Source organism: Apodemus sylvaticus, chromosome 10 (assembly GCF_947179515.1).
Source record: "Apodemus sylvaticus chromosome 10, mApoSyl1.1, whole genome shotgun sequence".
NCBI lineage: Eukaryota > Metazoa > Chordata > Mammalia > Rodentia > Muridae > Apodemus > Apodemus sylvaticus.
Window position 1 is genome coordinate 7,064,183 of NC_067481.1, and position 24,299 is coordinate 7,088,481.

The 24,299-nt window shown below is 50.6% G+C and overlaps 2 protein-coding genes and 3 non-coding genes across 6 annotated transcripts; 2 read left to right on the top strand and 3 right to left on the bottom strand.

Moving 5' to 3' along the window:
- Positions 1-4,681: 4,681 nt before the first annotated feature.
- On the bottom strand, positions 4,682-15,883 carry Kctd2 (potassium channel tetramerization domain containing 2). Of its 2 annotated transcripts, XR_007979774.1 has the most exons (7): positions 15,460-15,883; positions 13,713-13,821; positions 11,741-11,832; positions 8,516-8,611; positions 6,507-6,632; positions 5,923-6,034; positions 4,682-5,657 (listed from the first exon to the last, which is right to left on the bottom strand). XR_007979774.1 is itself a non-coding variant. In XM_052195383.1 (6 exons), the coding sequence occupies exons 1-6, from the start codon at positions 15,796-15,798 to the stop codon at positions 5,628-5,630; spliced, it is 792 nt and encodes a 263-aa protein (XP_052051343.1). In that variant the 5' UTR covers positions 15,799-15,881; the 3' UTR covers positions 4,682-5,627. The 2 variants fall into 2 exon arrangements, 1 of the variants encoding a protein (XP_052051343.1); XM_052195383.1 differs by lacking the exon at positions 5,923-6,034 and having other exon boundaries at positions 15,460-15,881.
- A 108-nt stretch (positions 15,884-15,991) lies between these two features.
- Positions 15,992-20,674, top strand: Atp5pd (ATP synthase peripheral stalk subunit d). The gene is made up of 6 exons (XM_052195384.1): positions 15,992-16,108; positions 17,596-17,726; positions 18,372-18,468; positions 19,468-19,539; positions 20,294-20,356; positions 20,491-20,674. The coding sequence occupies exons 2-6, from the start codon at positions 17,605-17,607 to the stop codon at positions 20,620-20,622; spliced, it is 486 nt and encodes a 161-aa protein (XP_052051344.1). The 5' UTR covers positions 15,992-16,108; positions 17,596-17,604; the 3' UTR covers positions 20,623-20,674.
- Positions 20,675-22,346: 1,672 nt separating this feature from the next.
- On the bottom strand, positions 22,347-22,419 carry Trnar-ucg (transfer RNA arginine (anticodon UCG)). Its single transcript has one exon. It is a non-coding gene; the product is annotated as a tRNA-Arg (tRNA).
- Positions 22,420-22,823: 404 nt separating this feature from the next.
- Trnar-ccu (transfer RNA arginine (anticodon CCU)) lies at positions 22,824-22,896 on the top strand. Its single transcript has one exon. It is a non-coding gene; the product is annotated as a tRNA-Arg (tRNA).
- A 223-nt stretch (positions 22,897-23,119) lies between these two features.
- Positions 23,120-23,192, bottom strand: Trnar-ccu (transfer RNA arginine (anticodon CCU)). Its single transcript has one exon. It is a non-coding gene; the product is annotated as a tRNA-Arg (tRNA).
- Positions 23,193-24,299: the final 1,107 nt, after the last annotated feature.

The window sequence follows — 24,299 nt, forward strand, 5'->3', positions numbered from 1 at the left end:
CGCACCAGCACCAGCAGCAGATGGTTTGCTCTTCCCGCTGGGAGTCGGAGGTGGTCCCAGCACAGCGCGATGCCATAGCCAGTGCTCTGCGTACTTCTTAGCGCGCCGGTTACTGGTTTCCGTCCCCACTGCTCCTCGGGCTCCTGGTGCTGCTTCCTTCTTTTTTCTTAAAGGTTTCTGTCCTCTCAGAATTTCATCCTGGGGAACCACGCACACCTATCTCCCTCGACAGCGCCAGTCTGTGGGGTAGGGCTGGTGTCCGGGTCGAGAGGCTGATAGCGCACTGCAGCCAGACCCAGAGAACCTGGCGCGCAGAGGAACGAGCATCGCCGCAGCCCCTGTTCCAAGGCGCTTTAATGACAGATTCAGGACTGGTCATGAGCCACCACTCAGCTAACTAACCTCCGTGGAAGGTTTGGTTGTGTGACTAACCAGGAATGGGGGGGGGGGCTGAATACTGAAAGAAACAAACAAAAACCGCAGGGCCTGCTCCATTTTCTCCCCACTCCCTGCTGGGTGCACCAAAGAGCCTGGACCTGCCAGGTCTTAAGAAAGCTCTGAGCCGGGCAGTGGTGGTGCACCCCTGTAATCCCAGCACTCTGGGAGGCAGAGGCAGGTGGATTTCTGAATTCGAGGCCAGCCTGGTCTACAGAGTGAGCTCCAGGACAGCCAGGGCTATACAGAGAAACCCTGTCTTGAAAACACCAAATCTAAAAAACAAAACAAAACAAAAAAAAACAATAAAAAGAAAGAAAGCTCTGTTTGGGGGCTGGGGAGACGGGTGGGGGAGGGGAAGGTGGTGCAACGGCTACAGGGCCTGATGACCTGAGTTCGATCCCTGGAACCTTCATGTTGGAAGGTTGGAGCAGAACTAACTCCTGCAGGTCCTGTGATCTCACACGGGTACCGTGGCATGAGCACTACCCCCAAAACAACACTGTCAGATAAATAAGTGTCAGTCTGATAGCCTCTAACGTTTGTTTTAAAGATTTATTTACTTATTATATGTAAGTACACCGTAGCTGTCTTCAGACACACCAGAAAAGGGCACCAGATCTCATTACGGATGATTGTGAGCCACCATGTGGTTGCTAGGACTTGAACTCAGGACCTCTATAAGAGCAGTCAGTGCTCTTAACCACTGAGCCATCTCTCCAGTGGGGGCGGGGGGACTTTATTTTTAAGTGATCAAAAGCAGGAGTTTATTTGCTTGGATGTTTTTGTTTTTGTTTTACTGACATAGGTTTATGTAGTCCAGGCTGGCTTCAAACCTTCTATATAGGGGACACTGGCCTTGATCTCCTAATCCTCCTGCCTCTCTTTCCAAGGGTAGGGATTACAGTCATGTGCCCAGACTTAGACCTGCTAAAGGACCAGAGTTATGAGGACCTGTGAGTTGGACCGTGGGTAAAGGTGTGGGATACAGGCCTGGTGACCCGAGTTTGTCGCTGGATCCCACAGATGGCTCATGTGCACCATAGCACACACACTTGCACATCCATAAAATACATAAAATGTCAAGAAAAAAAAGGAAATTTAAAATTAGAATTTGATGTGAGAACATTGGATTTTGTCTTAAGCATCTAGAAAGCTGGAGAGGTGGCTCAGTGGTTAGAGCACCAGCTGCTTTTCCAGAGGACCCAGGTTCAATTTCTAGCTCCTTTATGGTAGCTCACAACTGTAATTCCAGCTCCAGGGATTCTGCTGTTCTTCTCTGACCTCTGTGAATGCCAGACATGTGGTGGACAGATGTACAAGCAGTCAAAAAACTCATACACATAAAAACAAGATACTTTAAAAAGCACCCAGATGTTTATTTAGATAATGTGGGAAATTTGAACAAGAACCAGCTATTTAGGTGATAGTGTGGGCTTGTTTCTTGAGACAGGGTTTGAGGCAGCCCAGGCTGACCTCTAACTACTATGTAACTGAGAATTGCCAACCGTGAGCTACTAGAAGCTGTCCCTGCTTCTGTTTCACAAGTGCTGGGGTGACAGGTTTGTGCTGCTGGGGAATGAATCCAGTAGACCCGCACGCTGGGAAAAGCGAGGGCTTTTTCCCCCCATTATTTCCTCAGTTTACCTCCTAATCGCAGCCCCTGCAGCCTCTCCTCACCGACCCCTTCCCGATCCCCTTCATTTCTGAGGAGGAGGTCCCTCCTAGGGAAACAACCCACCCTGGTGTCTCAAATCACTGCAGGACTAGGTACATCCTCTTCCACTGAGGCCAGGCAAGGCAGCCCAGTTCAGGGAGCAGGATCCAGAGGCAGACGACAGAGTCGGGCTGAGTCCCCCGCTTCGACTGCTGGGAGATCCGCATGAAGACCGAGCAGCGTGAGCGTTCCTGTTTGCTTCCCACGAATGACAGCCTCGTTCTCTGGTGCCAGCAGCTGGCTCTGAGGCAGTGCTGGTCCACGTGGTATTTCCAGCCTTACCAAGCCTGGGGACAACAGTGCCCCTCCCAGGACCTCCTGACGCTCTGCATGTTGCTGATCTAGCCTCTTTCCATTGCTCCCTCCCAGGGAAGGGCCGCTAAGCCCACTTCTGTGGCTGTGGTGCTCAGCCCCAGGTAACAGAGGCACTAACTGGTTGCCTCTGGAGTGACTGTGGGACTGGCCTGCCTGTTCACTCGTTCTTCTCAACTGCAGCCCCCACAAGGCCTTTAAAGGCTTCTCTTAATGTCATCCTGGGATCACCATTTGTCACCTGGGTTCCTCGATTCCCTCCACGTGCTCGTCAACCTGCCTCTGCCTGGCACGCAATGGGCCCCTGGCCACTTCTCTTCAGGACACCTCCCTTGTCCCTCCAGCTCTGTCCTCAGCACTCTTGGGGGACTTTTCGGCTCCAGTGAGATGACTGGGAGGAGGGAGAAGGGCCCGGCATGCCTCTGGCCGTTCTAACAGTGCTCTAAGGCGCACTCCGGAGCAGCCAGGTCGCCATGAGATGTGCACGGGAGCCGGCAAACGTACTCACGCACTCACGGTCCAAGGCCCAGTGCTTGTCGCTTATCTTTATTGACAAAAGGTCACATCATTTCAGACTTTGTCCAGTCACGTGAGCCGTCGGTCGGTCACAAAGGGTACGGGAAGAGTGACTGGCATCGTCCCAGAGACATGGGAAGGAAGCCGTCCTGGTAGGGGTGGGTGTCCCTTTGGCCTACTCCCTTAGCATCCATCATTCCCTCCCTACACCCTGATGACAGCCAAGAAGTAAATGGGAAATGGAGTCACCTGAGAGGAAGCTGGGCCCATCATCACTGAGGAGACGGAGGAAAAAGACCTGGGACACCTGTTTGACGGTCCTGAGAACAGAGGGGCGTATAGAGAACACAAGGGACATCCCCATGTGACAGAGGTCTCTCTCTCTGCAGTGATCAGCCGGACTCACCAGCGCGGTTTTCTGAAGCAGTGGTTCTAGGAAAGCTGTGAGCCACCTCCGTTGCCTGAAGCACAAGGCAAAGCTAGGGAAGCAGCAACCCTCCCTCCAGGACAAGAGGCCACTAATGCCTGCCTCTGTCCAGGCTGGAGGCTCAGTGGCGTTCTTTGTACAGAACTATCTGGGGCTTTCTGGAATGTTCAGTGAAAAGAACACTTGCCAGGCACCTGACTAATGTCCTAATATCTCGCCTGTGTTGCACCGTAATCCTCCGCACTCCCTGCTGAACACGGAGCTAGAGGCACTGTTTGTCCAGACCACTCGGTGTGCCCCAGAAAAGCAGAGGGATAAAGGGGCTTCACCCCCCAACCTGACATCACTTGTGGGTAGGGTCAAAGATCCCTTTTCTAAGTTCTAACTTTCTGAGCTTTCCCCGCCCTCCCCTCCTCCAAACCCCTTTCAGGTTTCCCTGAATATACCCACGCACCTTTTCTTTTTTCTGAAAGAGATGATGGAATAGACACCTGGACGCTTTGGAAGCAGGGGGGTGGGGGGGAGGCGGCACTTCTGAAGGCAGATAATCTAATATGGTATGCTGTCAAACAGTGTTACAGCCACTGGAATCCCGAGGTGACAACACTAGTTGACACGCAGGGGGCTGAACGGGTGCACTTCTGTGCTAAGCTACCAATACAGAGAAGTGATGACTCTCGGAGACCAGGGAGCCAGCTGGGCGTGGTCAGCCACCTGAGGACCCAGCTGACGTGCAATGCTGCCTTTCCAGAAGTCACCGTGGTGGGGCCCCTGGGCAGCAGCTGTGCTACAGAGTGCACAGGTTTCATTCCTCCTCCGTGCTTCTGAGGCAGGGTCTCTATGCAGACTAGGCTGTCCTTGAACTCACAGACATCTGCCTACCTCTGCTTCGCAGGTATTCAGACGAAAGGCAATAGTCACACACCCACTGAATGCAGAGACATCTTGGGGTTGAAGGTACCACGCATGCTTGGCCTGGGTCAATCTGGAGACAGCCTTACCTATTTTGTATCACATACCAGTTTAAAGTTGTCTAGGATAAACAGACAAGACCCTGGTCCTTCCGTCTTCTACGGGAGACGAGGATGTGCAGTCGTGAGTTCCAGACTGACGGTCTCAAGAAGCTTGGCAGCACCCTCCACACAAGCAGACCCCAGGAGATGCAGAAGTCCCCGGATTCCCACCGTGTGTGAATACACACCCCACCCCCCAGGGCTGGGGACGATGATGCTGCAGAGCGAGATTGTCACAAAAATGAAGAAGAGACACAAGTATCACCTATCAGTGCATGTTCAAGAGACAATCACTAAAACACCACCACTTTTAGCTACGACGACATGACACATTTGGCAGCGTCCACAGGGACAGCCTCCTCCCCCCAAGCCATTACAGAGGGTCCACAAAGTCCGTTCTCTTTGGTCCAGTTCAAGAAGCTCGGGGAGGAAGCCAGGGTCAACCAGGTAAGGAAAGTCCACAGAAGCAGTCACACAAACTGCTCAGTACCGCTAGCTGTCCATCTAGCACAGCTTAGGAGGCCGCAGCCTCAAGCCTCCTGGGTGAGGATGGGCTATGAGGGCCCACCGGCTGAGACACCGGTGATGCCACTCATGGGAGCAGGGACAGCAACAACCGCGCTCCAACCACAATGCAGGACCCTATCCTCCCGCCTCTGAGGCTCTGCTCATAGGATTGTGGGTCCTTTGGCAACTTTATTCTGTACCCAAACCTTCGATCCACACACTAACATGGAACCCCTGCCGACCTCCAAGAATGCCTATGTCAGGGAGGAACGGGCCACGTAGCTAATGTCCACCATGGCATGCAGGCTGAGACCAGGCACAGCTCAGGACGAGCCTTCTTCCTCGGCTCCGGCTTTCAGCGTCTAGACCGTTCCAGGAAGCTAGACCTTCCTCCTTTCCCTCCACTCCCCACAAGGCTCCAGCCAGGGACCCATCCCAGATGCTGCTGTGAAGGTCTGTTCTAACACTGGCTAGCAAACAAAAGCAGGCTTCTGCAAAGGGGCCGTGCAGCCAGAGGCGGGCGCACTGTCTTCGTCCAGGCGGTGGGGCTCCTCTGGTTTGGCCGGACACCACTTCTCGGGCCCAGGCGCAGCTTGGCTTTGCAGTAGCTCGGTTATTGTACAGGTGCAGGGTCTCCCTTCGCAGCTGCTTGGCCCATAGCTCTCTTGCCCTCAGGGTTCTGAAACTTCAGATTCTCTGCTTACATTCGAGAGCCTCTCTCCTGAAGAATCTAGGTGGATGGGGAAGACAGTCAGTCAGCTGAGTAACTGCAGAGGAGCTGAGGCCCACGGGCTGGGGTGCAGCTCAGGGGTAAGGCTGTACTCAACCTGGGCACGGCTGCAGGGATTTAAGTCACAGGACAGCTGATGACAGTGAACGATTTGAAAATGATTTGAAAACTCCTGTAGTCGCTTCCTCTGGGCCCCGTGCACAGCACACACCTGTTGTCAGCCCATCTAGCAAGTCAGGCTTGGAGCCTCTACCTTACTGGGTACCTGAGTGCAATGGGCTCTCTTGCCAAATACAGACGGACCAGAAGGTTCTGTGCTGTCAGTCACAGTCAGCACACAGGTTCTTCCCAAGTGTGTAGTGTGTGTCTGCAGGGCGCTGTGTGGGAAGAGAAGGGAGGGAGGGACTGTGTAGGCGCAAGGCAGATACTACTTGAGTCTAGACACACAAAAGAGCCTTCACCATCGTGACAGGTTACAACCTGCCCTGGTCCAGGCTCAGCTCCCATCAGCGCTGCGGGTGTGGCACAGGTGAGCGCGTGTATGAGCACGTGTGGGTGTGCATGCAGGGTGGCGGTCAGAGTGGGAACTGTGCCTCTTCTCCATCATTCTCCACCTCATTTTGTTTTTGGAGACAAGGTCTCTCACTGAAGCTGGAGCTCACCAGTTTGGCTATGCCCACCATCTCCCCAGACCTGACAAATCCTGATTTAAATCCAGCATCTAAGAGTGTGTCATGAGAGGAAGCTCTTGGCTGCAGGAGGAGTGGAAGAAAGCCAGCGGCAGCTTGGCAAAGCCAGGGGCAGCAGGTGCAGAGGAGACCGAGGACAGCCTGGGAAGCAGTGTCCTACCTTGGCCTTTTCGCTTGGCTCTATGACGATGCCATTGGTAGAGTTATTTAGTTCTCTGGAGACAACGCAGAGGAATTCTGCCTGGTCTTCATTTCCATAGTTATAGGAGGAGCCAATGCTGATTAACTGACAAAACATAGAGACAGTGACTGTGGTTGGGCAACTAGATGGACAGGACCTAAAAACACTCAAGGGCAAACACACGAACAAAAAATCCAAACAAATCAAACCAAACCACTTCTGTGCCACAGAACGCCCCCCCCCCCCCCCGCCCCCTCAACTGGGCTTTGTAGCTTTATTTTTCAAAGAATAAACATTCTGTGAGGCAACCAAGGTCCAGGGATTAAATGGATCCCAATCCAGGGAGAAGAATCCAGTCATGGAGAAGACGGGCCTGAGTTCCATCCGCTCCTCCTTGCCTGAGCACCCGACATCATTCCAAAGGCATCAGGAACGGTTCCTCAGCCCCCCTGCCCCCACTCCTCAGCCCCCCTGTCCCCACTCGGACTTTCTCTAGACAAGACTGAACACAGAGACTAGGAAGCACTAAACGAATCACTCTGTAGCCACCAAAAGCCACAAGCCGTGATATTCTTGGAGAAACAGATCCAGCATTTAACTCTAAGGTGGAAGTCTGCGCATAGAGGAGCTCTGTGGAGAGCAAGCACAGCCTCGTGAGCACTCATAGCCTCGTGCGCACTCACAGCCTCAAGCCAGGGCACTCCTGTTGCAAGACTGAAGTGTGCCCCATTCTCCTTCCTCATCTGCACCTTGGAGGCAATAAGAAGAGACTTCATTTTCCCGTAGGACAGTAGCAAGACCCACTCCAGGGCTAGAGGCACAGCTCGCTGGCGGGCACCTGCCTGGACTGCATGGGGCCACAGGTCAAACCCCAGGACTGTGATGACATAAAAGTAACACTACAAACTGTCACCTTCACAGAGAAGGTCACGTATCTATTTTCACTTTTTTTTTGTTTGTTTGTTTGGTCAGAGTTTCTCTGTGTAGTCCTGGCACTCACTCTGTAGGCCAGGCTGGCCTTGAACTCAGAAATCCGCCTGCCTCTGTCTCCCAGAGTGCTGGGATTACAGGCATGCGCCACCACTCCCGACACTATTTTCACTTTTAATTTTTTTTTTTACATATAATTTATAAAAATAACTTCTGCTTCAGCTTATGCACCAGGAAAAACAGCCTTGACTATAAATGCTGTGCAGCACTTGGCCACACACTGCTGACTGGGAACAAGGGACGCATGTGATCCTGAAGGGAGAGAGGGACCTCTCCCTCTAGCTATAAAGTAACAGCATTGAGATAAGCTGTGGCTTTTGTTCTTTAAGTGACCTTCTGGTGACAGTTCAGCTGGCTCTGAGCTCCACATAAACTCAGTCACCTCCAGACAAAAGCACACTTCCTTCATTCACGCTCCGCTTCACGGAGCTGAGCAACAGAAGCTGAACTGGGCTGCCACCTGATGGAAGAAAAGTGGTAAAATCCAGATTCTCAGGGGCTTTATTTTCAAATTACTCCAATTCTAAGCACAAACCTAAAGGACAGGAAGGGACAGAGAATGCTGGGAAATGATCCTGGCACACGTGTGTGTCTGACCCCCTCCTAGCACACCTGAGATGCATACACCCAGAATCACACAGCTCCTGTTGAAGCCAGCCTTCTTCAGGACTAAGAGAATGGCGTCCGCAGAACACTTCTGACAGGACATCTCTGAGGCAAACAAAAGCAAAGCAGGGCTTGTGCGCCGTTCCTGACACGCTGGCGCTGTAAGTCCAGACTCTGGATCTGAATCCCTAAGACATGACCGTCTTCCAGCCCATCCAGCCGCCACAGGAAGGCCACTGAGCAAGTAAAGCACACCAAGGAGCTCTCTCCTAACTCAGAAATGGGAAGGGGCCACACTGTGCCTCAGCCCCTCACCCCAGGACTACTGACTGGCTGGTGTTTGTGGCTCCATGGGATGAGGTGCTGGGGCTGCTTCTCTTTGAGCAACATACCTGTTCAAATTTCCAGCCATCAGACATGGTGGAGACCATCTGCGTGAGCTCTTCCTCTTGACACTGCAGGACCCTGTACACGTGCTTCACGGGACCCTGCAACAACAGGCCAACTAGGTCAGCAGCATGGGGATTCCCGCAGGACCCTACTGCCCACAGTTGCCTGGGGGGGTAGGTTCTCAGACCACCCACTACCTCACTCTCCAAACAGCACCATGGGTTCCAGGAAAGTGCAATAGCTACAACAACAGAAAGCAAGGCAAAGGACATGAACCAAAACATGCAATAAACCTGGACTCCAGACAGGCAGCTCGTGTGATAAGAGGAAACTTACTTTTTATATGTGACTTATATACTAAAATGTACAATGTAATTTTTTATTTTATTTTATTTTATTTTATTTTTTAGATAGGGTTTCTCTGTGTAGCTCTGGCTGTCCTGGAACTCGCTCTGTAGACCAGGCTGGCCTCGAACTCAGAAATCCACCTGCCTCTGCCTCCCAAGTGCTGGGATTAAAGGCGTGTGCCACCGCCTGGCTTACAATGTAATTTTGGTGCTCCAGACTGAATATAAAGGGTTATGAAAATTACCTTTGGAAAAACTATTTTTATTTATGTGTATGTATGTGTATGGCATGTGTTTGTGGGTGTCCATATGAAGACAAATGAAGATGCAGGACTCCCTGGAGCTGAAGTTACAGGTGGCTGTAAGCCACAGGTCCTGAGCCAGCCCAGCAGGGACGCTTACCCACTGAGCCAGCTGTGCAGCCTCACACTGTCTTCTTTTCGAGACAGAGTCTCACTATGCAGTCCTAGCTGTTCTGGAAGTCATTATGTAGAACACAAGATTTATCTTCCTCTGCCTCCTGAGGATAACGGCATGCACTATCACACCTGGAAAATTTGTCCAAAATGTCCTGGAATTCACTCTATATCCTAAACTGGTCTCAAACTCCTGATTCTGCAGTTTCCATTTCCCATGTGTTGGGACTATGGCATATAGGAACTGCATATTAATTTATTATCATATCAAGAAGAAAACACACACTCTACAGATACTCATTAGTTTTCCTTTGCTGATGCTACCAGGAAGCTGCCAATGTTTAGCAGCACCTTCCTGTTACAGAGGTGTCAGACAACAAGAAAAAAACAGTTATTTTCTGCCTGCATTCCTGCCTAGCTTCCCTACTGCCTAGGATTCCCTGAGTGACTGTGATGGGTGTGGAGCACTCAGAAAGCTAAAGCAGGAGGATGGAGAGTCCACGACAGCTGGGGCTGTACACAGAGGCTGCGTGTCAGAACACTAAGGAACAAAACAGTGTCTTTTGGGGCTGCGGACTCGGCTCAGCAGGGGAGTCACCATCAAGTACTGCAAGGCCCTGGGTTCCTCCCCAGGCACACATAGGCAAAACCATACACTAAAGAGCAACCACTACTAACACAGCTCCAAGACAGAAAATGCCCTTCCCTGTAAATACAGACGAATCCACTGACAACCCCTTTGGTTCTATCCATGTATTTGCCTATACATCTTGGAAACAATCAGGTTTATATTACAAAACTCAGGGCTTCCTAAAAGATCTGTGATATTGGCCAGAGTAGGCAAAGCCCCTAGGATCTAAGCCGCCACTGGCCCTCCTTTTCCTCTTCCAGAGTTAACCCTCCTGTGCTCCAAAAAGAACCAAGACTAACTACCACTCAAATAAACAAACAAATATATATAAACAGAAAAGCAGTTAGAAACCTGCCAGACGACAAAAGAGATATGAGAGCACGGCAAACACGAGCTTGGGGCCCCCACACCTCAGGCTCTGCCTGGATGCCCGCCATGCACAACTGGCAGTGCACAAGTTCAAAGAGATAATATCTAGAAATCCACACAGCCATCCAACTGTATCTTAGAAGCATGCAGACAAGGGAAGCGGGCACCTTTCAATACTAACATCATCCCATTTCTTGGAGTTCTCTTCATGAAAGGAACAGATGGAAGATCAATCAACATAAAAGGTCCTGACATTCCTGGAACAGGAAAGCTTCCAACCGGGTATTTGCGCTCAAGCCTCAGGGCCTGGAGGACTAATTCAGTGAACTGCTGACATCAGATAGAAATCCTAGGATGCTCTCAAGGGATCAACTAATGGCAAGGATGCAGAGCACTCAGCTTCCATGATTCAGGTGGCTTCAGATCACACAACTCAGGGTGCCATGAAACTTCTACTAAGCACTCTTCTATTTTAGATTGGGGGAAACTGGGGATAAGCTAGACTTCCAAAACCTCTATTTACTAAATTTCTAAAAGGCAAGATACTTTGAACTTGTGCCATGGGGATGTAAAATGGCCAGGAGTGGAGAACACAGGGTCTTGTTTCCTATTTACCGAGTGTTAAGTCTACTGTGGACATCAAGAAGAAGCCTTCTAATGCAGACAGACATCTCCCATCTTTGCAAATGCCCAAGAGGACTGGCTAAGCAGCTCTGATTGCCTTTTCTTTAATGGAAAGACCCACTACTGTGCCAGCAGACAAGTGGCTATGGTCTTTCTAACACAAAGAAAACAAAGTCTTTTCTCTCTTGCTAGACTCCAAAGTTCTTGGGAGCAAAGACCTTCTCCTATTACAAAGTTCTAGAGAGTAAAGACTACCTCCTGCTACAAAATCACAAAGGCTACCACACACAGTAGGGCAGCACTGATGAATGACATGGGAAGAAGCTGAGTGTGTCCTACTGTCTGCCCTCCCTTATAGGAGGCATTTTCATTATCACATCAACTAAGTTGATATAAAAATCCAAAGTTCTGCGAGGAGAAGGCCGCACATCGTTTTCTCCACAGCACGACTCAGATGCTTCCAAATGGCTACAGGAGCTGGAGAGCAGGGGTGAGTGAGACTGTGGGCTTTACACCGAGGGAGCCAGATGCTCCATCAGTAAGAACACGCTCTCTGGGCTGACAATCTCAGCACCAGGGAAGCAGAGGCAGGGGAGTGCAAAACCGGGCTGGGCTACAGGCTGAGGACAAACACTAGTCCTGAAGGGCCTGGGCTCTTCCCACAGCCTTGTTTAACAGCAGAACTATCCTGAAGGGTGGGGGCTGTTCTGGTTCCTCTGCTACTCAGTTCCCACTCTGAACCAGTCTGGCCCTTAGCCCGGAGGAGAGGGCATCCTTTTCCCATCACAGACAGGCAGCTGCCTGGACAGGTTCTGTCCTTAGCAGCTCCAGACACCTTACTTGTGAAGTTCTGTTCTCATTGTCTCGTATCCTTTCCTTAACCAGCCGCACGAGAGATGCGATATTGTAAAACTCTGCTTCCTCCAGCACACCTAGAAGAAGGAGCAGGCTGTGGTGAGAGGTGTGTGAGTCCATGGAGAAACAGCAAGGCAGGCCTTGCCTTCCAAGTACTGCATTTTCCAAACACAAATCTCATCTCCCTTTCAGCCTAGGAAACTTAAGAAATCTCACTCTGTTCTACGGGGCTTGCCCACAGAGTTTACACTAAGGTACACAGGGTGTTTGCCCCATCGTCGAATCCCTCCTGCGTCCTCCTAGCACTTGTTCATTAGCTGTACATATGTCACTTAGTTCCTGGAACCTGCCACAATGGATAATTCCCAACCCTGCAGTATTTTCTTGTTTTCCCTAAAAAGGGCAGGTTGATAGATAGGTACATTATATAAACTTAAGAATTTAATCGGATAATTATTTCAGTCAGGGGCTGGGCAGTGGCAGATATCTTGCCTAGTAAGATTTGATCCTCAACTAATAACAAAGGTATGTGTGTGTGTGTGTATGGGGGAGCGATCAGTGACTCATGGTAAACAAAATTAAAGATTTTAGATAGAATAATTACGCGATGTCTGCTCCTGCGCTAGGAAAAAAAAATGCTCTAATGAACATTTACGATTGAGAAAATGGAAAGGGGATGCAGATAAACAATCAATATCAAATTTTGTGAGCTGTTAGGAGGATTATGTTTTTAGAGTAACACAGAAAATTCTTAAGGAATAAAATTTGCAATCTAGCCTCAAACAGTTCATAAATAAAACCTCTTAGGCGAATGAGGGAGGAGAGGTAGGGGGTAGAGATGATGCCCAGAAGGAGATGAAGTTCAGTGATTAAAACAAAACAAAACAAAACAAAAACAAAACAAAACAAAAATGTCCAAAACTGATGAATTTTGGTAAAGGGAACTTTTTCTCTCCGGCCCCAGTGATTTGCTTTAAAGGGTCATTTATATGGGGCTGGACAGATGGCTCAGCGATTAAGAGCATTAACTGCTCTTCCAGAGGTCCTGAGTTCAAGTCCCAGCTACCACAAGGTGGCTCACAACCATCCATAATGAGATCTGATGCCCTCTTCTGGTGTGTCTGAAGACAGCTACAGTGTATTTACATATAATAAATAAATCTTTTTTTTTTTAAAGTCATTTGTAGACAGACTCCTTTCAGGGAGGAAGAGTAAACAAGAAAAGGAAAGAGTGTCAGAGACTGGGCAAGAATGACCAGCTCCTCTCTTTCCTGACTGGTGGAGCTGTTCCCAAGCCACTTCGTTAATGAGGATTCCCATTACAAGCTTTCCTATCCACAGGTAAGGGTTCTAGATCAGGGGCCCTGGATTTAGGAAAGGACCCAAAATTTCCACTGGATGCCTCCAGAGACCAGGCAGTCCTTTTACATAGAAGCCTAGACCCACTTACGATCCAAATGCCCTACAAAGCGGAATGACAAGGAGCCAGCAACACGCCCTCCAGTGAGCTGGAGAGTGAATCAGGTCAGCTGCATGACTTCACGGAGAAGCATGAGACCAGAGTCTTAGGAAACCAGGTCAGGCATTTATTAATATTATTTTTGCAAGTCCACGGGAAAATAGAAAAATGAGAACACCTGACTGACAGAGATGTGGTGCCTCAGGCTATAGGCACTTACCATCAGTGAATAAAACATGTGGTAGAGGATTGTGGCAGCCCTGCAGGTTTAAAAGCCTAACGCACTGTGTGCAAGCGGAGCAAGCGGCTTTGCATGGTGGCTGACACAGCCCCGAGCAGCTTCCTTCCAGGGTCTCAGAGGAGCCCCGGAGCCGGAGGCTACTGACTTTCGCTAACTCCTAACACCAGCCCAAGCCCAGTGAGGATCCCACACAAAACCTGCAGCCTTCCAAGCAGCTTTCATCAACTGCAAGTTTGAAATCAGCCAGGCGTCCTTACCTTCTTCTGCCAACTCCTTGGTAATGATGAGTTTTCCATGGCGGAGGTAGTTTAGGATAGGACCAAAGTAGGTAGGGTCTCTGTCGATCAGATACGCTCCAGTCTCGTCCTGTCAACCGAGCACAGCCAAGCACTGTGAACCTTTCAGCAACGTTTTCTAAATAGCATTTCCCTAATCCATCAGTACACTCAGGCAACAGTCAATCTGTCAGCTAAAAACCATTTATTTATTTACTGAGCTGGTTTTGCTACAGTTTGTTTATTTTAAACTATGGGCCAGAGGCTGGCTTTCAGATCACTTCGGGTCAGATGGCTTACATGCAGTCACTCCCACTGCAAGGCCTTTTACTTTTTACTGGGTGGATCCACAATCTTTTAATATTCTTCTTTTGGATACAAGCTACAGGGAATGAAGAAAATTCTATAGTCATGTTAAGCATTCTGATTCCTTCATTGCCCCTGGACTACATTCCTAATTCTGAGAAAACCTCCATTTTATTGGCAACTCTCCTGAACCCAAAGCCAACATCAGTGGGAGTCCGCACTGCCAGCTGCAATCTCACACAGCCTAGCTCTGTGCTCAGAGGAAGTGTGGTACTGCCAGGACTTGGCTCAGAGCAACTTTAATCCTACTCATCTTTACAGTAAAAGAAACAAGAAACTGGCTTTTGTGGCCATAAGGATAATTTAGGGTATATAAAAATAATTCCCAGGCTGGTGAGATGTCTCAGCGGTTAAGAGCACTGACTACTCTTCCAGAGGTCATGAGTTCAAATCCCAGCAACCACATGGTGGCTCACAAACCATCAGTAATGAGAAAACAAATAAAGAACCTATGGGCAAGAGCGAGGGTGGCTGGAGAAAGGGTGTGGGGGGATTCCCTATAAACAGGAGTTCTGGAGTCTCTTTAGTTAGGAGGGGTTAAGGCTTCCATCAATCAGAGAACAGATAAAACTGATTAAGTGTTGTGGGGGGTACTTTATTGTATGGAAAGCGGTGTAAGCTACTGCCAACGATGCGTCTGAGAGTCAAAGGTGAACCTGCAAGAGTTACAGTTCAAACTGGAAATGACTGACATGTCTTGCCACCGCTCGACCCTGTGTTTGACTCTACACATTTTCTGGGTCCTAACCGAGCAGCCTATCTTTCCAAGGAATGCATTTACTTGCAAAACTGTACCAAAACAGTGATTGTTACCCCACACAAAGTCTGGGACCAGGATTTCTATCACCACCACAGGATGTATCACCACAAGCACTTCTTGCAGCCTTCAGTAGTGGACGCTATCATTAAACCCCAAGTTTAATACCACTTTGGATGGCACAGGGCCTGAGTCCTCCGAAAGTGACCAAGATGTGTTCATTCACCCTGACCCAGTTCTGAATGCATCCCACACCAGCAGCGGGGGGCCGTCCGGGAGCCAAAGAAAAGTCATGCAGATCTGAGAGGGGGGAGATTCTCAGGAGGGGCAGAGTGTGTGAGAGGAGTACGAGGGGGGCTCCCGTGGGTGCAGGCAGACAACTCCAAGAAGGAGCAGCTGAGAAAAGGGCGGGGTGCGAAGGGGAAGCCGGAGTGGGGAGAGCAGGGATGGAGATCATTCTGAGGTGACCGGTGCTAACTCGGGGGCAGAAACTGGACTGAAGTCCGGGTTTGCAGGACCCGCTGGAGGGAAACGTGTCCCAGAGATGGCAACACCAGCCTAGGATGGGTCCCAACACCCGGGGGCGCGCCCGAGGGCGGGGCGCACCTTGTCCGAGTCCAGCTCCGGGTCCTCCTGGCAGCACAGGCGGCAGAGGAAGGACTTGGGCTCCCGGCCCAGGGTCTGTCTGGTGGTCACGAAGTAGGTACCGCCCACGTTGAGCCGGACCCAGCGGGCCGCCCCGCCGCCCCCCGTCCGCTCCGGAGGTCCGGGTCCGGGCTCCAGTGGCTGGGCGGCGGCGGCGGGCTGGCGGCCGTGTCCGCGGGGTGCAGGGCCCGCAGGGCGAGGACTGGGGGGTCCGCGGCCCGAGCCGCCCCCATCGCCCACCACACTCCCGCCACCCCCTCCCAGCCCCGCCATTGCCGGGTCCAGCTGCAGCTCCGCCATCTTGGGCCGCCGCTGCCCGCGCGCCGCCGGGCCGGCCCATTCCTCGGCAGGGAGAGCCGGGCCAGCCCATCGGCGGGGGTGGGGCAGGAGAAAGGGACGGGGGCGCCCCCAACTAGCGGAGACCCTGATGGCGCAGGCGCCGCGCCCGCCTTTCAGGGCGGGACTTCCTGAACGTGACTCCATGCTCATTGGCTGATGTGTGAAATCACACCCGCCTATTGCGCTTTCGGATTGGTCAAAGGGAGAACTTCCGGCAACACACTTCCGTTCCTTCCTGCAGGAGACTGCGCTCCGCCGGGGGTCGGTGAAGGTGAGTGGAGTTAGAGGTATTGGGTCGGATCTCCACGAACTCTTTTGTATTGTATTCCAGACCTCGCTTCGACACTTGTCCCAGCTCCCCGGAGGACGTCGGGCTTTCGAGTCGCCCCGCTGGCAGAACCCCCGAGGTCACTGCTTTGCCCTATTCGCCTTCCCGCGGGCGAGCCTGGGGCCTGGCAATGACTTGGCCAATCACCATTGATTTAGATGTTGCCACAAACGATTGTCTCACACTGTGTGGCGGTCTCTGGAGTGGAGTTTAGGGGTTGGGGAAACGTCACATAGCCATGGTGGTAACTTTTAGAGAGGCCAAGACACCCAGCCGACTTCAATGCTATGTCCCTCCCTCCTAATGGAGGACTTTAGGATTCCTGGTGAGGTTTACCAATTGATCGAATAACTATTGTTCTTTCTCTATGCTCATGACCTGTTTCCAAAAGAGCAGGCTGGCTAATTTGTCTGAGAAACCATCAGCGCTAGAGATTAACCAGATAACTAAAAGTCTATGACTCCTGCTTTCTCCCGTGCTTAAAGTCCACTTTGTTCTCTGGCATCACTTGACAACTGTCTTAGCCTCTGACCCCCTAGGGACGTAAGCTGTACTGAAGGAAGGAAGAGGGAGGGGGGGGAGGGAGGGAAGACAGAAAGAAGGACCACATTTGACAATGTTGATCCTTTGGAAGGTATCTCCCACTCAACGTGTGCAGACAGTTTCCACTTTTCCGTTAGCTCTGTCTGTAGTTGTTTTCTGTATCTTGTTCTAGTTTCAAGGCAATTCCAGTCACTTTCTTTTCACAGTATCATTTGTGTAAAAATGCCTCTGAAAGTGCAAGATATGTGTGCTGTGGACAGGATGACGTGGCTATGAAGTCAGGAGCCCCTGAACTCTATAAAGCCAGGGCAAATTGATGCCTACAGTTTCACTATTTTTAACAGCTCTTTCCCTTAATTTGCAGATGTGGAAATTTTGACTGTGCTTTTTGAAGCCTTGCTAGATTTGCTGTGTTAAAATTTCCGTATGGTGGAGAATCATTGGCCAAAACATCGTTATTTATTCAGCTTTTGGGCAGTGTATGACTTCCTTTAGCAGTGTTTGCCAAGAGCAAAAAGTAGAAATGGGCTGAGGTAGAAGAAGGGCAGCCGAGTAGGAGGAAACATAGATTCTGTGTTGTACAGCCTCATTGACGTATTGAGGCAGGCTCTCATATATATGTGGCCTGAACCTTTGATTCTCTGCCTCTACCTCAGTGTGTCTGGTGCTGGAGAGGGAACCCAGGGCTTTGTCCACGCCAGGCAAGCGTTCTGATAGCTAGCTACATCCCTGGCCCCCTTTTCTGGTTTAAATCCTAACTCTTTTATCTGTTGCATGTACCCATCGAATGCTCATCCGTCTCGTACCGACTTGGATTTCTCCGGAATGGTCTCCTTCAGGGGCTCTCTGCAGAGGCGCTGTTTAATCCGAACTGTTTTGTTTTCTAGCATCCCAAGATGGCTGGGCGTAAACTTGCTCTAAAAACCATTGATTGGGTATCTTTTGTGGAGATCATGCCCTCAAACCAGAAGGCAATAGGAAACGCCCTGAAGTCCTGGAGCGAGACTCTGCACACCAGGTCAGTATGTTGTGAAGAGGAGTCCTCCATCCTTGTCACTGAACCTAGAAGCAATGTTTTGACATTTATCACATCTACTTAATATTTAGTAAGTATGTGAGTTTGCATCTGCTGCTGCATGTGGGCCATATCAAAAGAAAACTCGCCGGGCAGCGGTGGCGCATGCCTTTAATCCCAGCACTTGGGAGGCAGAGGCAGGCGGATTTCTGAGTTTGAGGACAGCCTGGTCTACAGAGTGAGTTCCAGGACAGCCAGGGCTACACAGAAAAACCCTGTCTTGAAAAACCAGACAAAATAAAACAAACCAAAAACAAACAAACAAAAAACCCAAAAACTTCGTGGGGTTGGCTCTCTGCCCCCAGCTGTGTGAGTCTTGGGTATTGAACACAGTCCCCAAGTTTAGCAGCACATTTACCCACTTGGCCATCTTGCCAGCCCTAGCTGGGCACTTCTAATAGTCTGACAAGAGGAATGAAACTATAGGTTTTGCCAAGGAAAGCATTTAGCATTTTGGTGGTGGCCCTCCAGAGAAAAGTGTGCTTGACACTTCAGTGTGTAAGGAATGAGGAGATAGCTGTGTGAGTAGCATCTGTCGCTCACTCCAGTCCTGAATACAAGTCCTGACTTACTTTTCCATATGAGCAGGTTGGCTGCTGTGACCGAGAAACCACCACCAATTGACTGGGCTTACTACAGAGCCAATGTGGCCAAGGCTGGCTTGGTGGATGATTTCGAAAGGAAGGTGAGTCTTCAGATAACTAACTAAAGCTCTGTCCTGTAAGGGGTGGTGGTGGTGGTGGCGAAGTGGGTTTGGCTAAAGGTCCTGGGGTGGATTTAGTGTGCACCTGTGGAGAATCAGGGTTCAGTCACTCGGCAGTACAGGTGGCCTTGCTCCCAGGAGCCGAAGGACTGCCCGGGCGAGCTCTCATCCCGAGTTCACCGTTAGTCACTTTCCTGCCTCCTTTTTATAAACCAACAGTTCCCTTCTTTCCCCCCTGGCCCTTTTCTAACAACTTCTACTAAAAAGATGAAGTTCATGTTTATGGGTGTTTCTCCTGCATATATTTCTGTGCATCACTTACATGGCTGGGGCCAGAAGAAGCAGCTTGACGAGGTACCAGATGCAGCAGAGTTAGAGCTACAGGCTGTTCTGAGCTCTGCCCTATAGGTGCTGGGAATTGAACCCGGGTCCTCTGGAAGAGCAGCCAGTGCACGAAACTGCTGAGCTGTCTCTCCAGCCCCATCAGTGACCTGTGTTCTTTTGATACCTACACTAAGTACAGTAATATATAATGTCTTGGTATCCAGAGTTCATTTGCTTATTATTTGAAGATGCTTCTAGAAGACCTGTTCTGTGCTCTGTGTGGCTTAGCATATAATGCCATGGTTGTAATACTAAATAGTCTTCTTAACGATCATTGCTACTTCATAATGCAAATACTATTCCTGCTAGTCATCCCTCGAGGGTTGTGTGTGGAAAAAAGAATTTCTTAGACCCCCAAGATGCTAAGGGTCTATTATAAAGCGTAGTGACCCTTTTGAGATGGCGGAAACAAAGCCATGCTGGGTGTGATAAGGACTTGTGGGAGGGAGGGTGCTGGGGTGATCGATGGGCTGAGAAGGCCTTCCAAGTCTTGCCACCAGAGATCATAGGAAGTTTCCATGGGGCCTGAAAGAAGCAGAGACTTTCAGCCTTCTGGCTCCTGGGCTACAAGAGTGTGGTCTCTGTCCTTGTTTATAGTATAATGCCCTGAAGATCCCTGTGCCTGAGGATAAATACTCGGAGCTGGTGGACAAGGAGGAGAAGGAGGATGTAAGTAGGGGGCCGGCATTTTTGTGCTTGTTTTGCTTAGTTATTTGTTTTTGTTTCTTTCCCCTCCAAAATTTTCTTGGTTTTTGTTTGTTTTATTGTAAGGTCTCACTATGTAACCTTGGTTGACCCCAGACTCATGGTGCTCCTCCGGCCTCAGCCTCCCAAGTGTGGGGGTTATAGGCACGCGCCACTATGGCCAGGTCCCGCAGTTTCCTTAATTCTGAGTGGCAAGGGGGGATAGTAAATTAAACTAAAGATGGAAGCGAGCGAACCAAGAGGGCTGGAGCTGCTGAATGCAGCCACGGAAACGAACCTGAAAACAACACTGGATAGAAGGCAGCAAGCCCAGGTCTGGCGGCGTGGCCAGTGAACACATGTTTTAATGGCAGCTCTGTAAATAGGTCTGTCTCGCTGCCACCTGACACCCAACAGGCCTGTCGAGAACAGGACATCAGTTGTAGAACATAACCATTCAGCACTCAAATTCCTACTGGTCTGAAAATACCTCATGCCAATATTGGAACCCGGCAGGGTGGGGGTGGGGAGGGTGACATCACAACTGTTCAGTGACAGTCCTAAGCTGCTGCTGCTTTCCTGCCTGACTGCTCTGTGGATGCTGAGAGGTGTTGCCGGTCCTCAACAAAAGCATTGAGGACTGGGCCAGCCGTGCTCTTCTGTGGATGGCAGCAGGAAAGGATCAGACCTGAGCCCCCCCATGCTCAGGGGTCAGGACAGTTTCTTCTTTCTCTTAAAGGTGAAGAACTGTGCGGAGTTCGTGGCTGCATCTCAGCTCAGGGTCCAGGAGTATGAAAAGCAGGTGAGGAGGAGCCATGGTCTCCTTCTGTGACCGTTGGCTCTGGCACCACATGGCATCGACCTTCCTTGGATTCTTATTTTGGTCTCAGTGGCCTTGCCGATTTCCTATAGCTAACAGGTTTCTGTTCTTTGTAGCTGGAGAAAATGAAGAACATAATTCCCTTTGACCAGATGACCATTGATGACTTGAATGAGATCTTCCCAGAAACCAAGCTGGACAAGAAGAAGTACCCGTACTGGCCCCACCAGCCCATCGAGAACCTATGAAGCAGCCCAGGACGGAGCCCTGGGTGACATGAAATAAAACATTTACATAGTGCTGGCTGTCATCTTTAAGTAGATAAACCCTTCTGAGGCGGCCCCACCAGGCGTTTTGTGGGCCAGTGGTCTAAGGGGCAGACAAGGAAACTAGTTGTGAGGCGTCCGGGCCGCTGGCACTTAAACAGCAGAGCCTAAGACCATGCCGTGAGGAGGGTAGTTTTTGCAGATTGTCCTCTGCTCTCTCACGTGTGTCCTCTCCCCCCGCCCCCACCTGTGACCAGTTTAGGAGGGGGAGAGACAGCCCTAGCTCACCCCTCACCTCCTGTGACCAGTGCACAATTTCTCAGTCTTGGGAGTCTCCTGCTCTCACAAGCATCAGGATCGTAGTGAGAATGATGTCAGTCGTCTGGGAAGGTTCTAAATGTCTAAGCACCCTGTCTCACCTGCTGTAGCTTAAATCCTGTAGGGAGAGCATGAGGGAGGGAGGCCACAAGGATCAGCAGGGCTGGCTGAGTGTCAGTCTGTCCTGTCTACAAGGTGGGGGCAGGGTGAAGAAACCAATGCTCCTCAGTGGGGTGCCAGTGCCGTGACTTGGGGGTAACTCAGTGTGGTGCTCTCCTGTTGTTAAAGGCATAGCTACATGTGAGCATCTGTGAGTTCCGGGGGACAGACCTCTGCTACCTCCTGTCCAATGGGGGAAATCCACTTTAGGGGATATTGTATTTATTGTTTTATCTGTCTTAAATGTTCTTGCCTCAGAAAACTATAGAAACTATTGCTCTTGCACTTCCAAGAAAAGAAACAACAAAACAACCAAGTGTTTGGGTGAACTCTAGCCCTAGCACTAAGGAGGCAGAGGCAGGTGGATTTCTGAATTTGAGGCCAGCCCTTTCTGCAAACAAATCTTTTGCTAAAGAAACTTATACTGAAGCAGGAAATGGAGGACATTGGTGGATGTATGTATTTTTATGAAGGAATCAACTGTTAAAATACAGACCTTTGCCAACCTTTGGAAGCCATGCCTTTGCCCCCACCCCTGGTGACACCTTCTGGCCTTGGCCGTGCAGGCCTTACTGTGGCCTGCCCCTAACCTTGCCACCCTTCCCCTCCATCGCATTGAGGGTTGTAGGGCTGTGTATGGAAGCGCGGAGCGTGCGCAATGTGAGCTGCTCTCCCCTGCTCGGCGCCCCAGGCTGACTGGGAGGCATCCACAGGTATATTCTCTTGCTGGAACAGCACAGTGGGAGAGACTGAAGTTGGACATTTTCCCCTGGTGGATTGTTTCATTCAAGGGCTAAATAGACACATAAATATATGATTTAAGCCCGCAAACTAGGCATGGTGACACACGCCTACAATCCCAGCACTCAGGAGTGGCCATGGATATCACAAAAGTATATCTAGAACAATCAACAGCAAACAATTGCCGTCCACTAGTACTCTGAACCCCAAATCCCTTTTTCCGTGTCTTAGACATTAGGGCACTAGAACTTCTGGACCTTTTTTGGCTTTCTCTGTGTAGCCCTGGCCGTCCTGGAACTCACTCTGTAGACCAAGCTGGCCTCGAACTCTGAGATCCGTCTGTCTTTGCCTCCCAAGTGCTGGGACCACCCAGCTATAATTCAACTCTTAAAAGGGAATTAATTGAACCACAACAGAAGGTCTTGAAAGACAAATGGTCTATCACCTGGGTGCTGGTCTTTTTCTCATTAAGAGGGATGAAAACATTTCGACCACGAAGGGACTCGAACCCTCAATCTTCTGATCCGAAGTCAGACGCCTTATCCATTAGGCCACGCGGTCTACCTAACCTAGTGGCTTCACCGGAACGTATTATTTGATGAAGTGCAGCAGCTGCTCCTACAACCGACGATGGGTGACGTCGGTGGCATCTGTAACGTCCGAGCGGCGGCGCTTGGAAGCTGCCGCTTGGGCGGCGCAGCTACGTAGCTTGGCGGGGAGCTCATCCGACTTCGGCTCAGTTTGAATCCTCTCTGCTCAGCCCGCGGGTTGGATTGCGACCCTCTTCCCGTCTCACAGCACTCCTCGATGCATGGCGTCGTCGTCCGGCTTTTCTCCGGGTCGGCGAGATATCTGTGTCAGGTTCCCCAGCCGGAGCGGAGCTGCTCCGTCACTGTTCCGGGATAGGGTTGGTCACGTCAGCACGTTGCGCTATCACAGACCACGTGAACATTGCTTTTTATCGCGCCCCAGTGGCCTAATGGATAAGGCACTGGCCTCCTAAGCCAGGGATTGTGGGTTCGAGTCCCACCTGGGGTGGTCCTCTCTTAATTTTGGAGACAGAGTCGCGCGCTCATTTCCCCCCAAATGACTAGTAGCTCGGTCTGTGAGCTACTCCACAAGGTTACGCTGAGTGCCTGTGGTTTGCACCCTAGTACTTCAAGGCCCTCCCCAACCCGAGCATGCGCGTCCCACAGTCTTGAAGTTACTGTGGCCTCCATTCTTCTTAAGAAGATCAAAAAACAAACCAAATGCCACCTTTTACCCCAGGTGGGACTCGAACCCACAATCCCTGGCTTAGGAGGCCAGTGCCTTATCCATTAGGCCACTGGGGCTCACGGCACGTGGCTCTCGCCTTTTCCATCCTAATGGGCTTTCAACTGTACCTCTGACTGCTCCGACTGAAAAGCATTTTTTTGGTTGTTGCCCCAGCGAGAAACTAAAACGCCGGAGCTATCCAGCCTCACAGCGGGCACAGGGTAAAGCCTAGGGGGCGCCGTGAGGTCGCCTGCTCATCCGGACGCGGAATGCGTGAATGTTTCCGGGGCGTCAATTTTCTACCCCTTACCCCGCCCCCAGCGCTATTTTGTCCCTTGGTACACCTCTAAAGAACTGGCAGTGAAACAAGAAAGAACGACAAATACCAGTTATGAGACTGACAGTATTGAAACATGCGCACTGAAAAATCTTCCCGATCCTTCCAGTAAGGATGGAAACATTCAGACACTACATACGTCCTTGCAAATATTCAATACAATACCTCCCCCCAGCCCCCAAATGTATTCATTTTAAAAACCAAAAATGAAAGTCCTAGTAAGGACCCTGCTGCCCAGACTGCCGTGAGTGTGATCCCTGGTACCTCATGGTAGGAGAGAACTGACTCGGGAGAGGTGGTCTCTGACCCCCACAGGCTCCGTGGAACATTCATGTGCACACACAAATATAACTTAGTTTTTCTTGATCAGATAAGCTTTGCCCTGGTCAAATTTCCTGGGGGGGGGGAGGCGTCAAAGGGTCGGGAAGAGAGAAGGACAGACCAGAAGTTGTAATGTTAAAACGCACTTAGCCCCGAGGGAATGGAAGCGCTGAGCAGTCTGGGAGGTATAGCTTAGCAATGGCTTCGTGGCAGCTGTAGAGGTTCTGGGAAAGGGCTGAGGCTTGAGAGGGGACGGATGGTTTTTATATAACTGAGCGCAGGAAGCATTTGTTTAATGAATGTCTTATCCATGTGGACTAATTGGTCCCTGTAGTTAATCCTAACAATTCCCTGCTGTTTCTCAATGCTGACTTCACTAAACGCTGCAAGGGGCGGGGCGGGGGGGGGGGGCAGCACATGCTTGGAGCCAAAGCTGAAGTTTGAAAGCATTTGGAGCAATGTGGAGATTGGACAATTGTGGGGAGCTGTGAAGGAGGAGCCGTTGGGATCAGCATGACCTGGGGAA

Coding starts and splice junctions, on each gene's coding strand:
- Kctd2 (XM_052195383.1), bottom strand. CDS start 15,798: ATGGCGGAGCTGCAGCTGGACCCGGCAATGGCGGGGCTGGGAGGGGGT. Junction 6,633..8,515: donor ATGGCTGGAAATTTGAACAG/GTATGTTGCTCA, acceptor ATGTTTTGTCAG/TTAATCAGCATTGGCTCCTC. Junction 5,658..6,506: donor AGCCAAGCGAAAAGGCCAAG/GTAGGACACTGC, acceptor CCATCCACCTAG/ATTCTTCAGGAGAGAGGCTC.
- Atp5pd (XM_052195384.1), top strand. CDS start 17,605: ATGGCTGGGCGTAAACTTGCTCTAAAAACCATTGATTGGGTATCTTTT. Junction 19,540..20,293: donor ACAAGGAGGAGAAGGAGGAT/GTAAGTAGGGGG, acceptor TTTCTCTTAAAG/GTGAAGAACTGTGCGGAGTT. Junction 20,357..20,490: donor TCCAGGAGTATGAAAAGCAG/GTGAGGAGGAGC, acceptor TGTTCTTTGTAG/CTGGAGAAAATGAAGAACAT.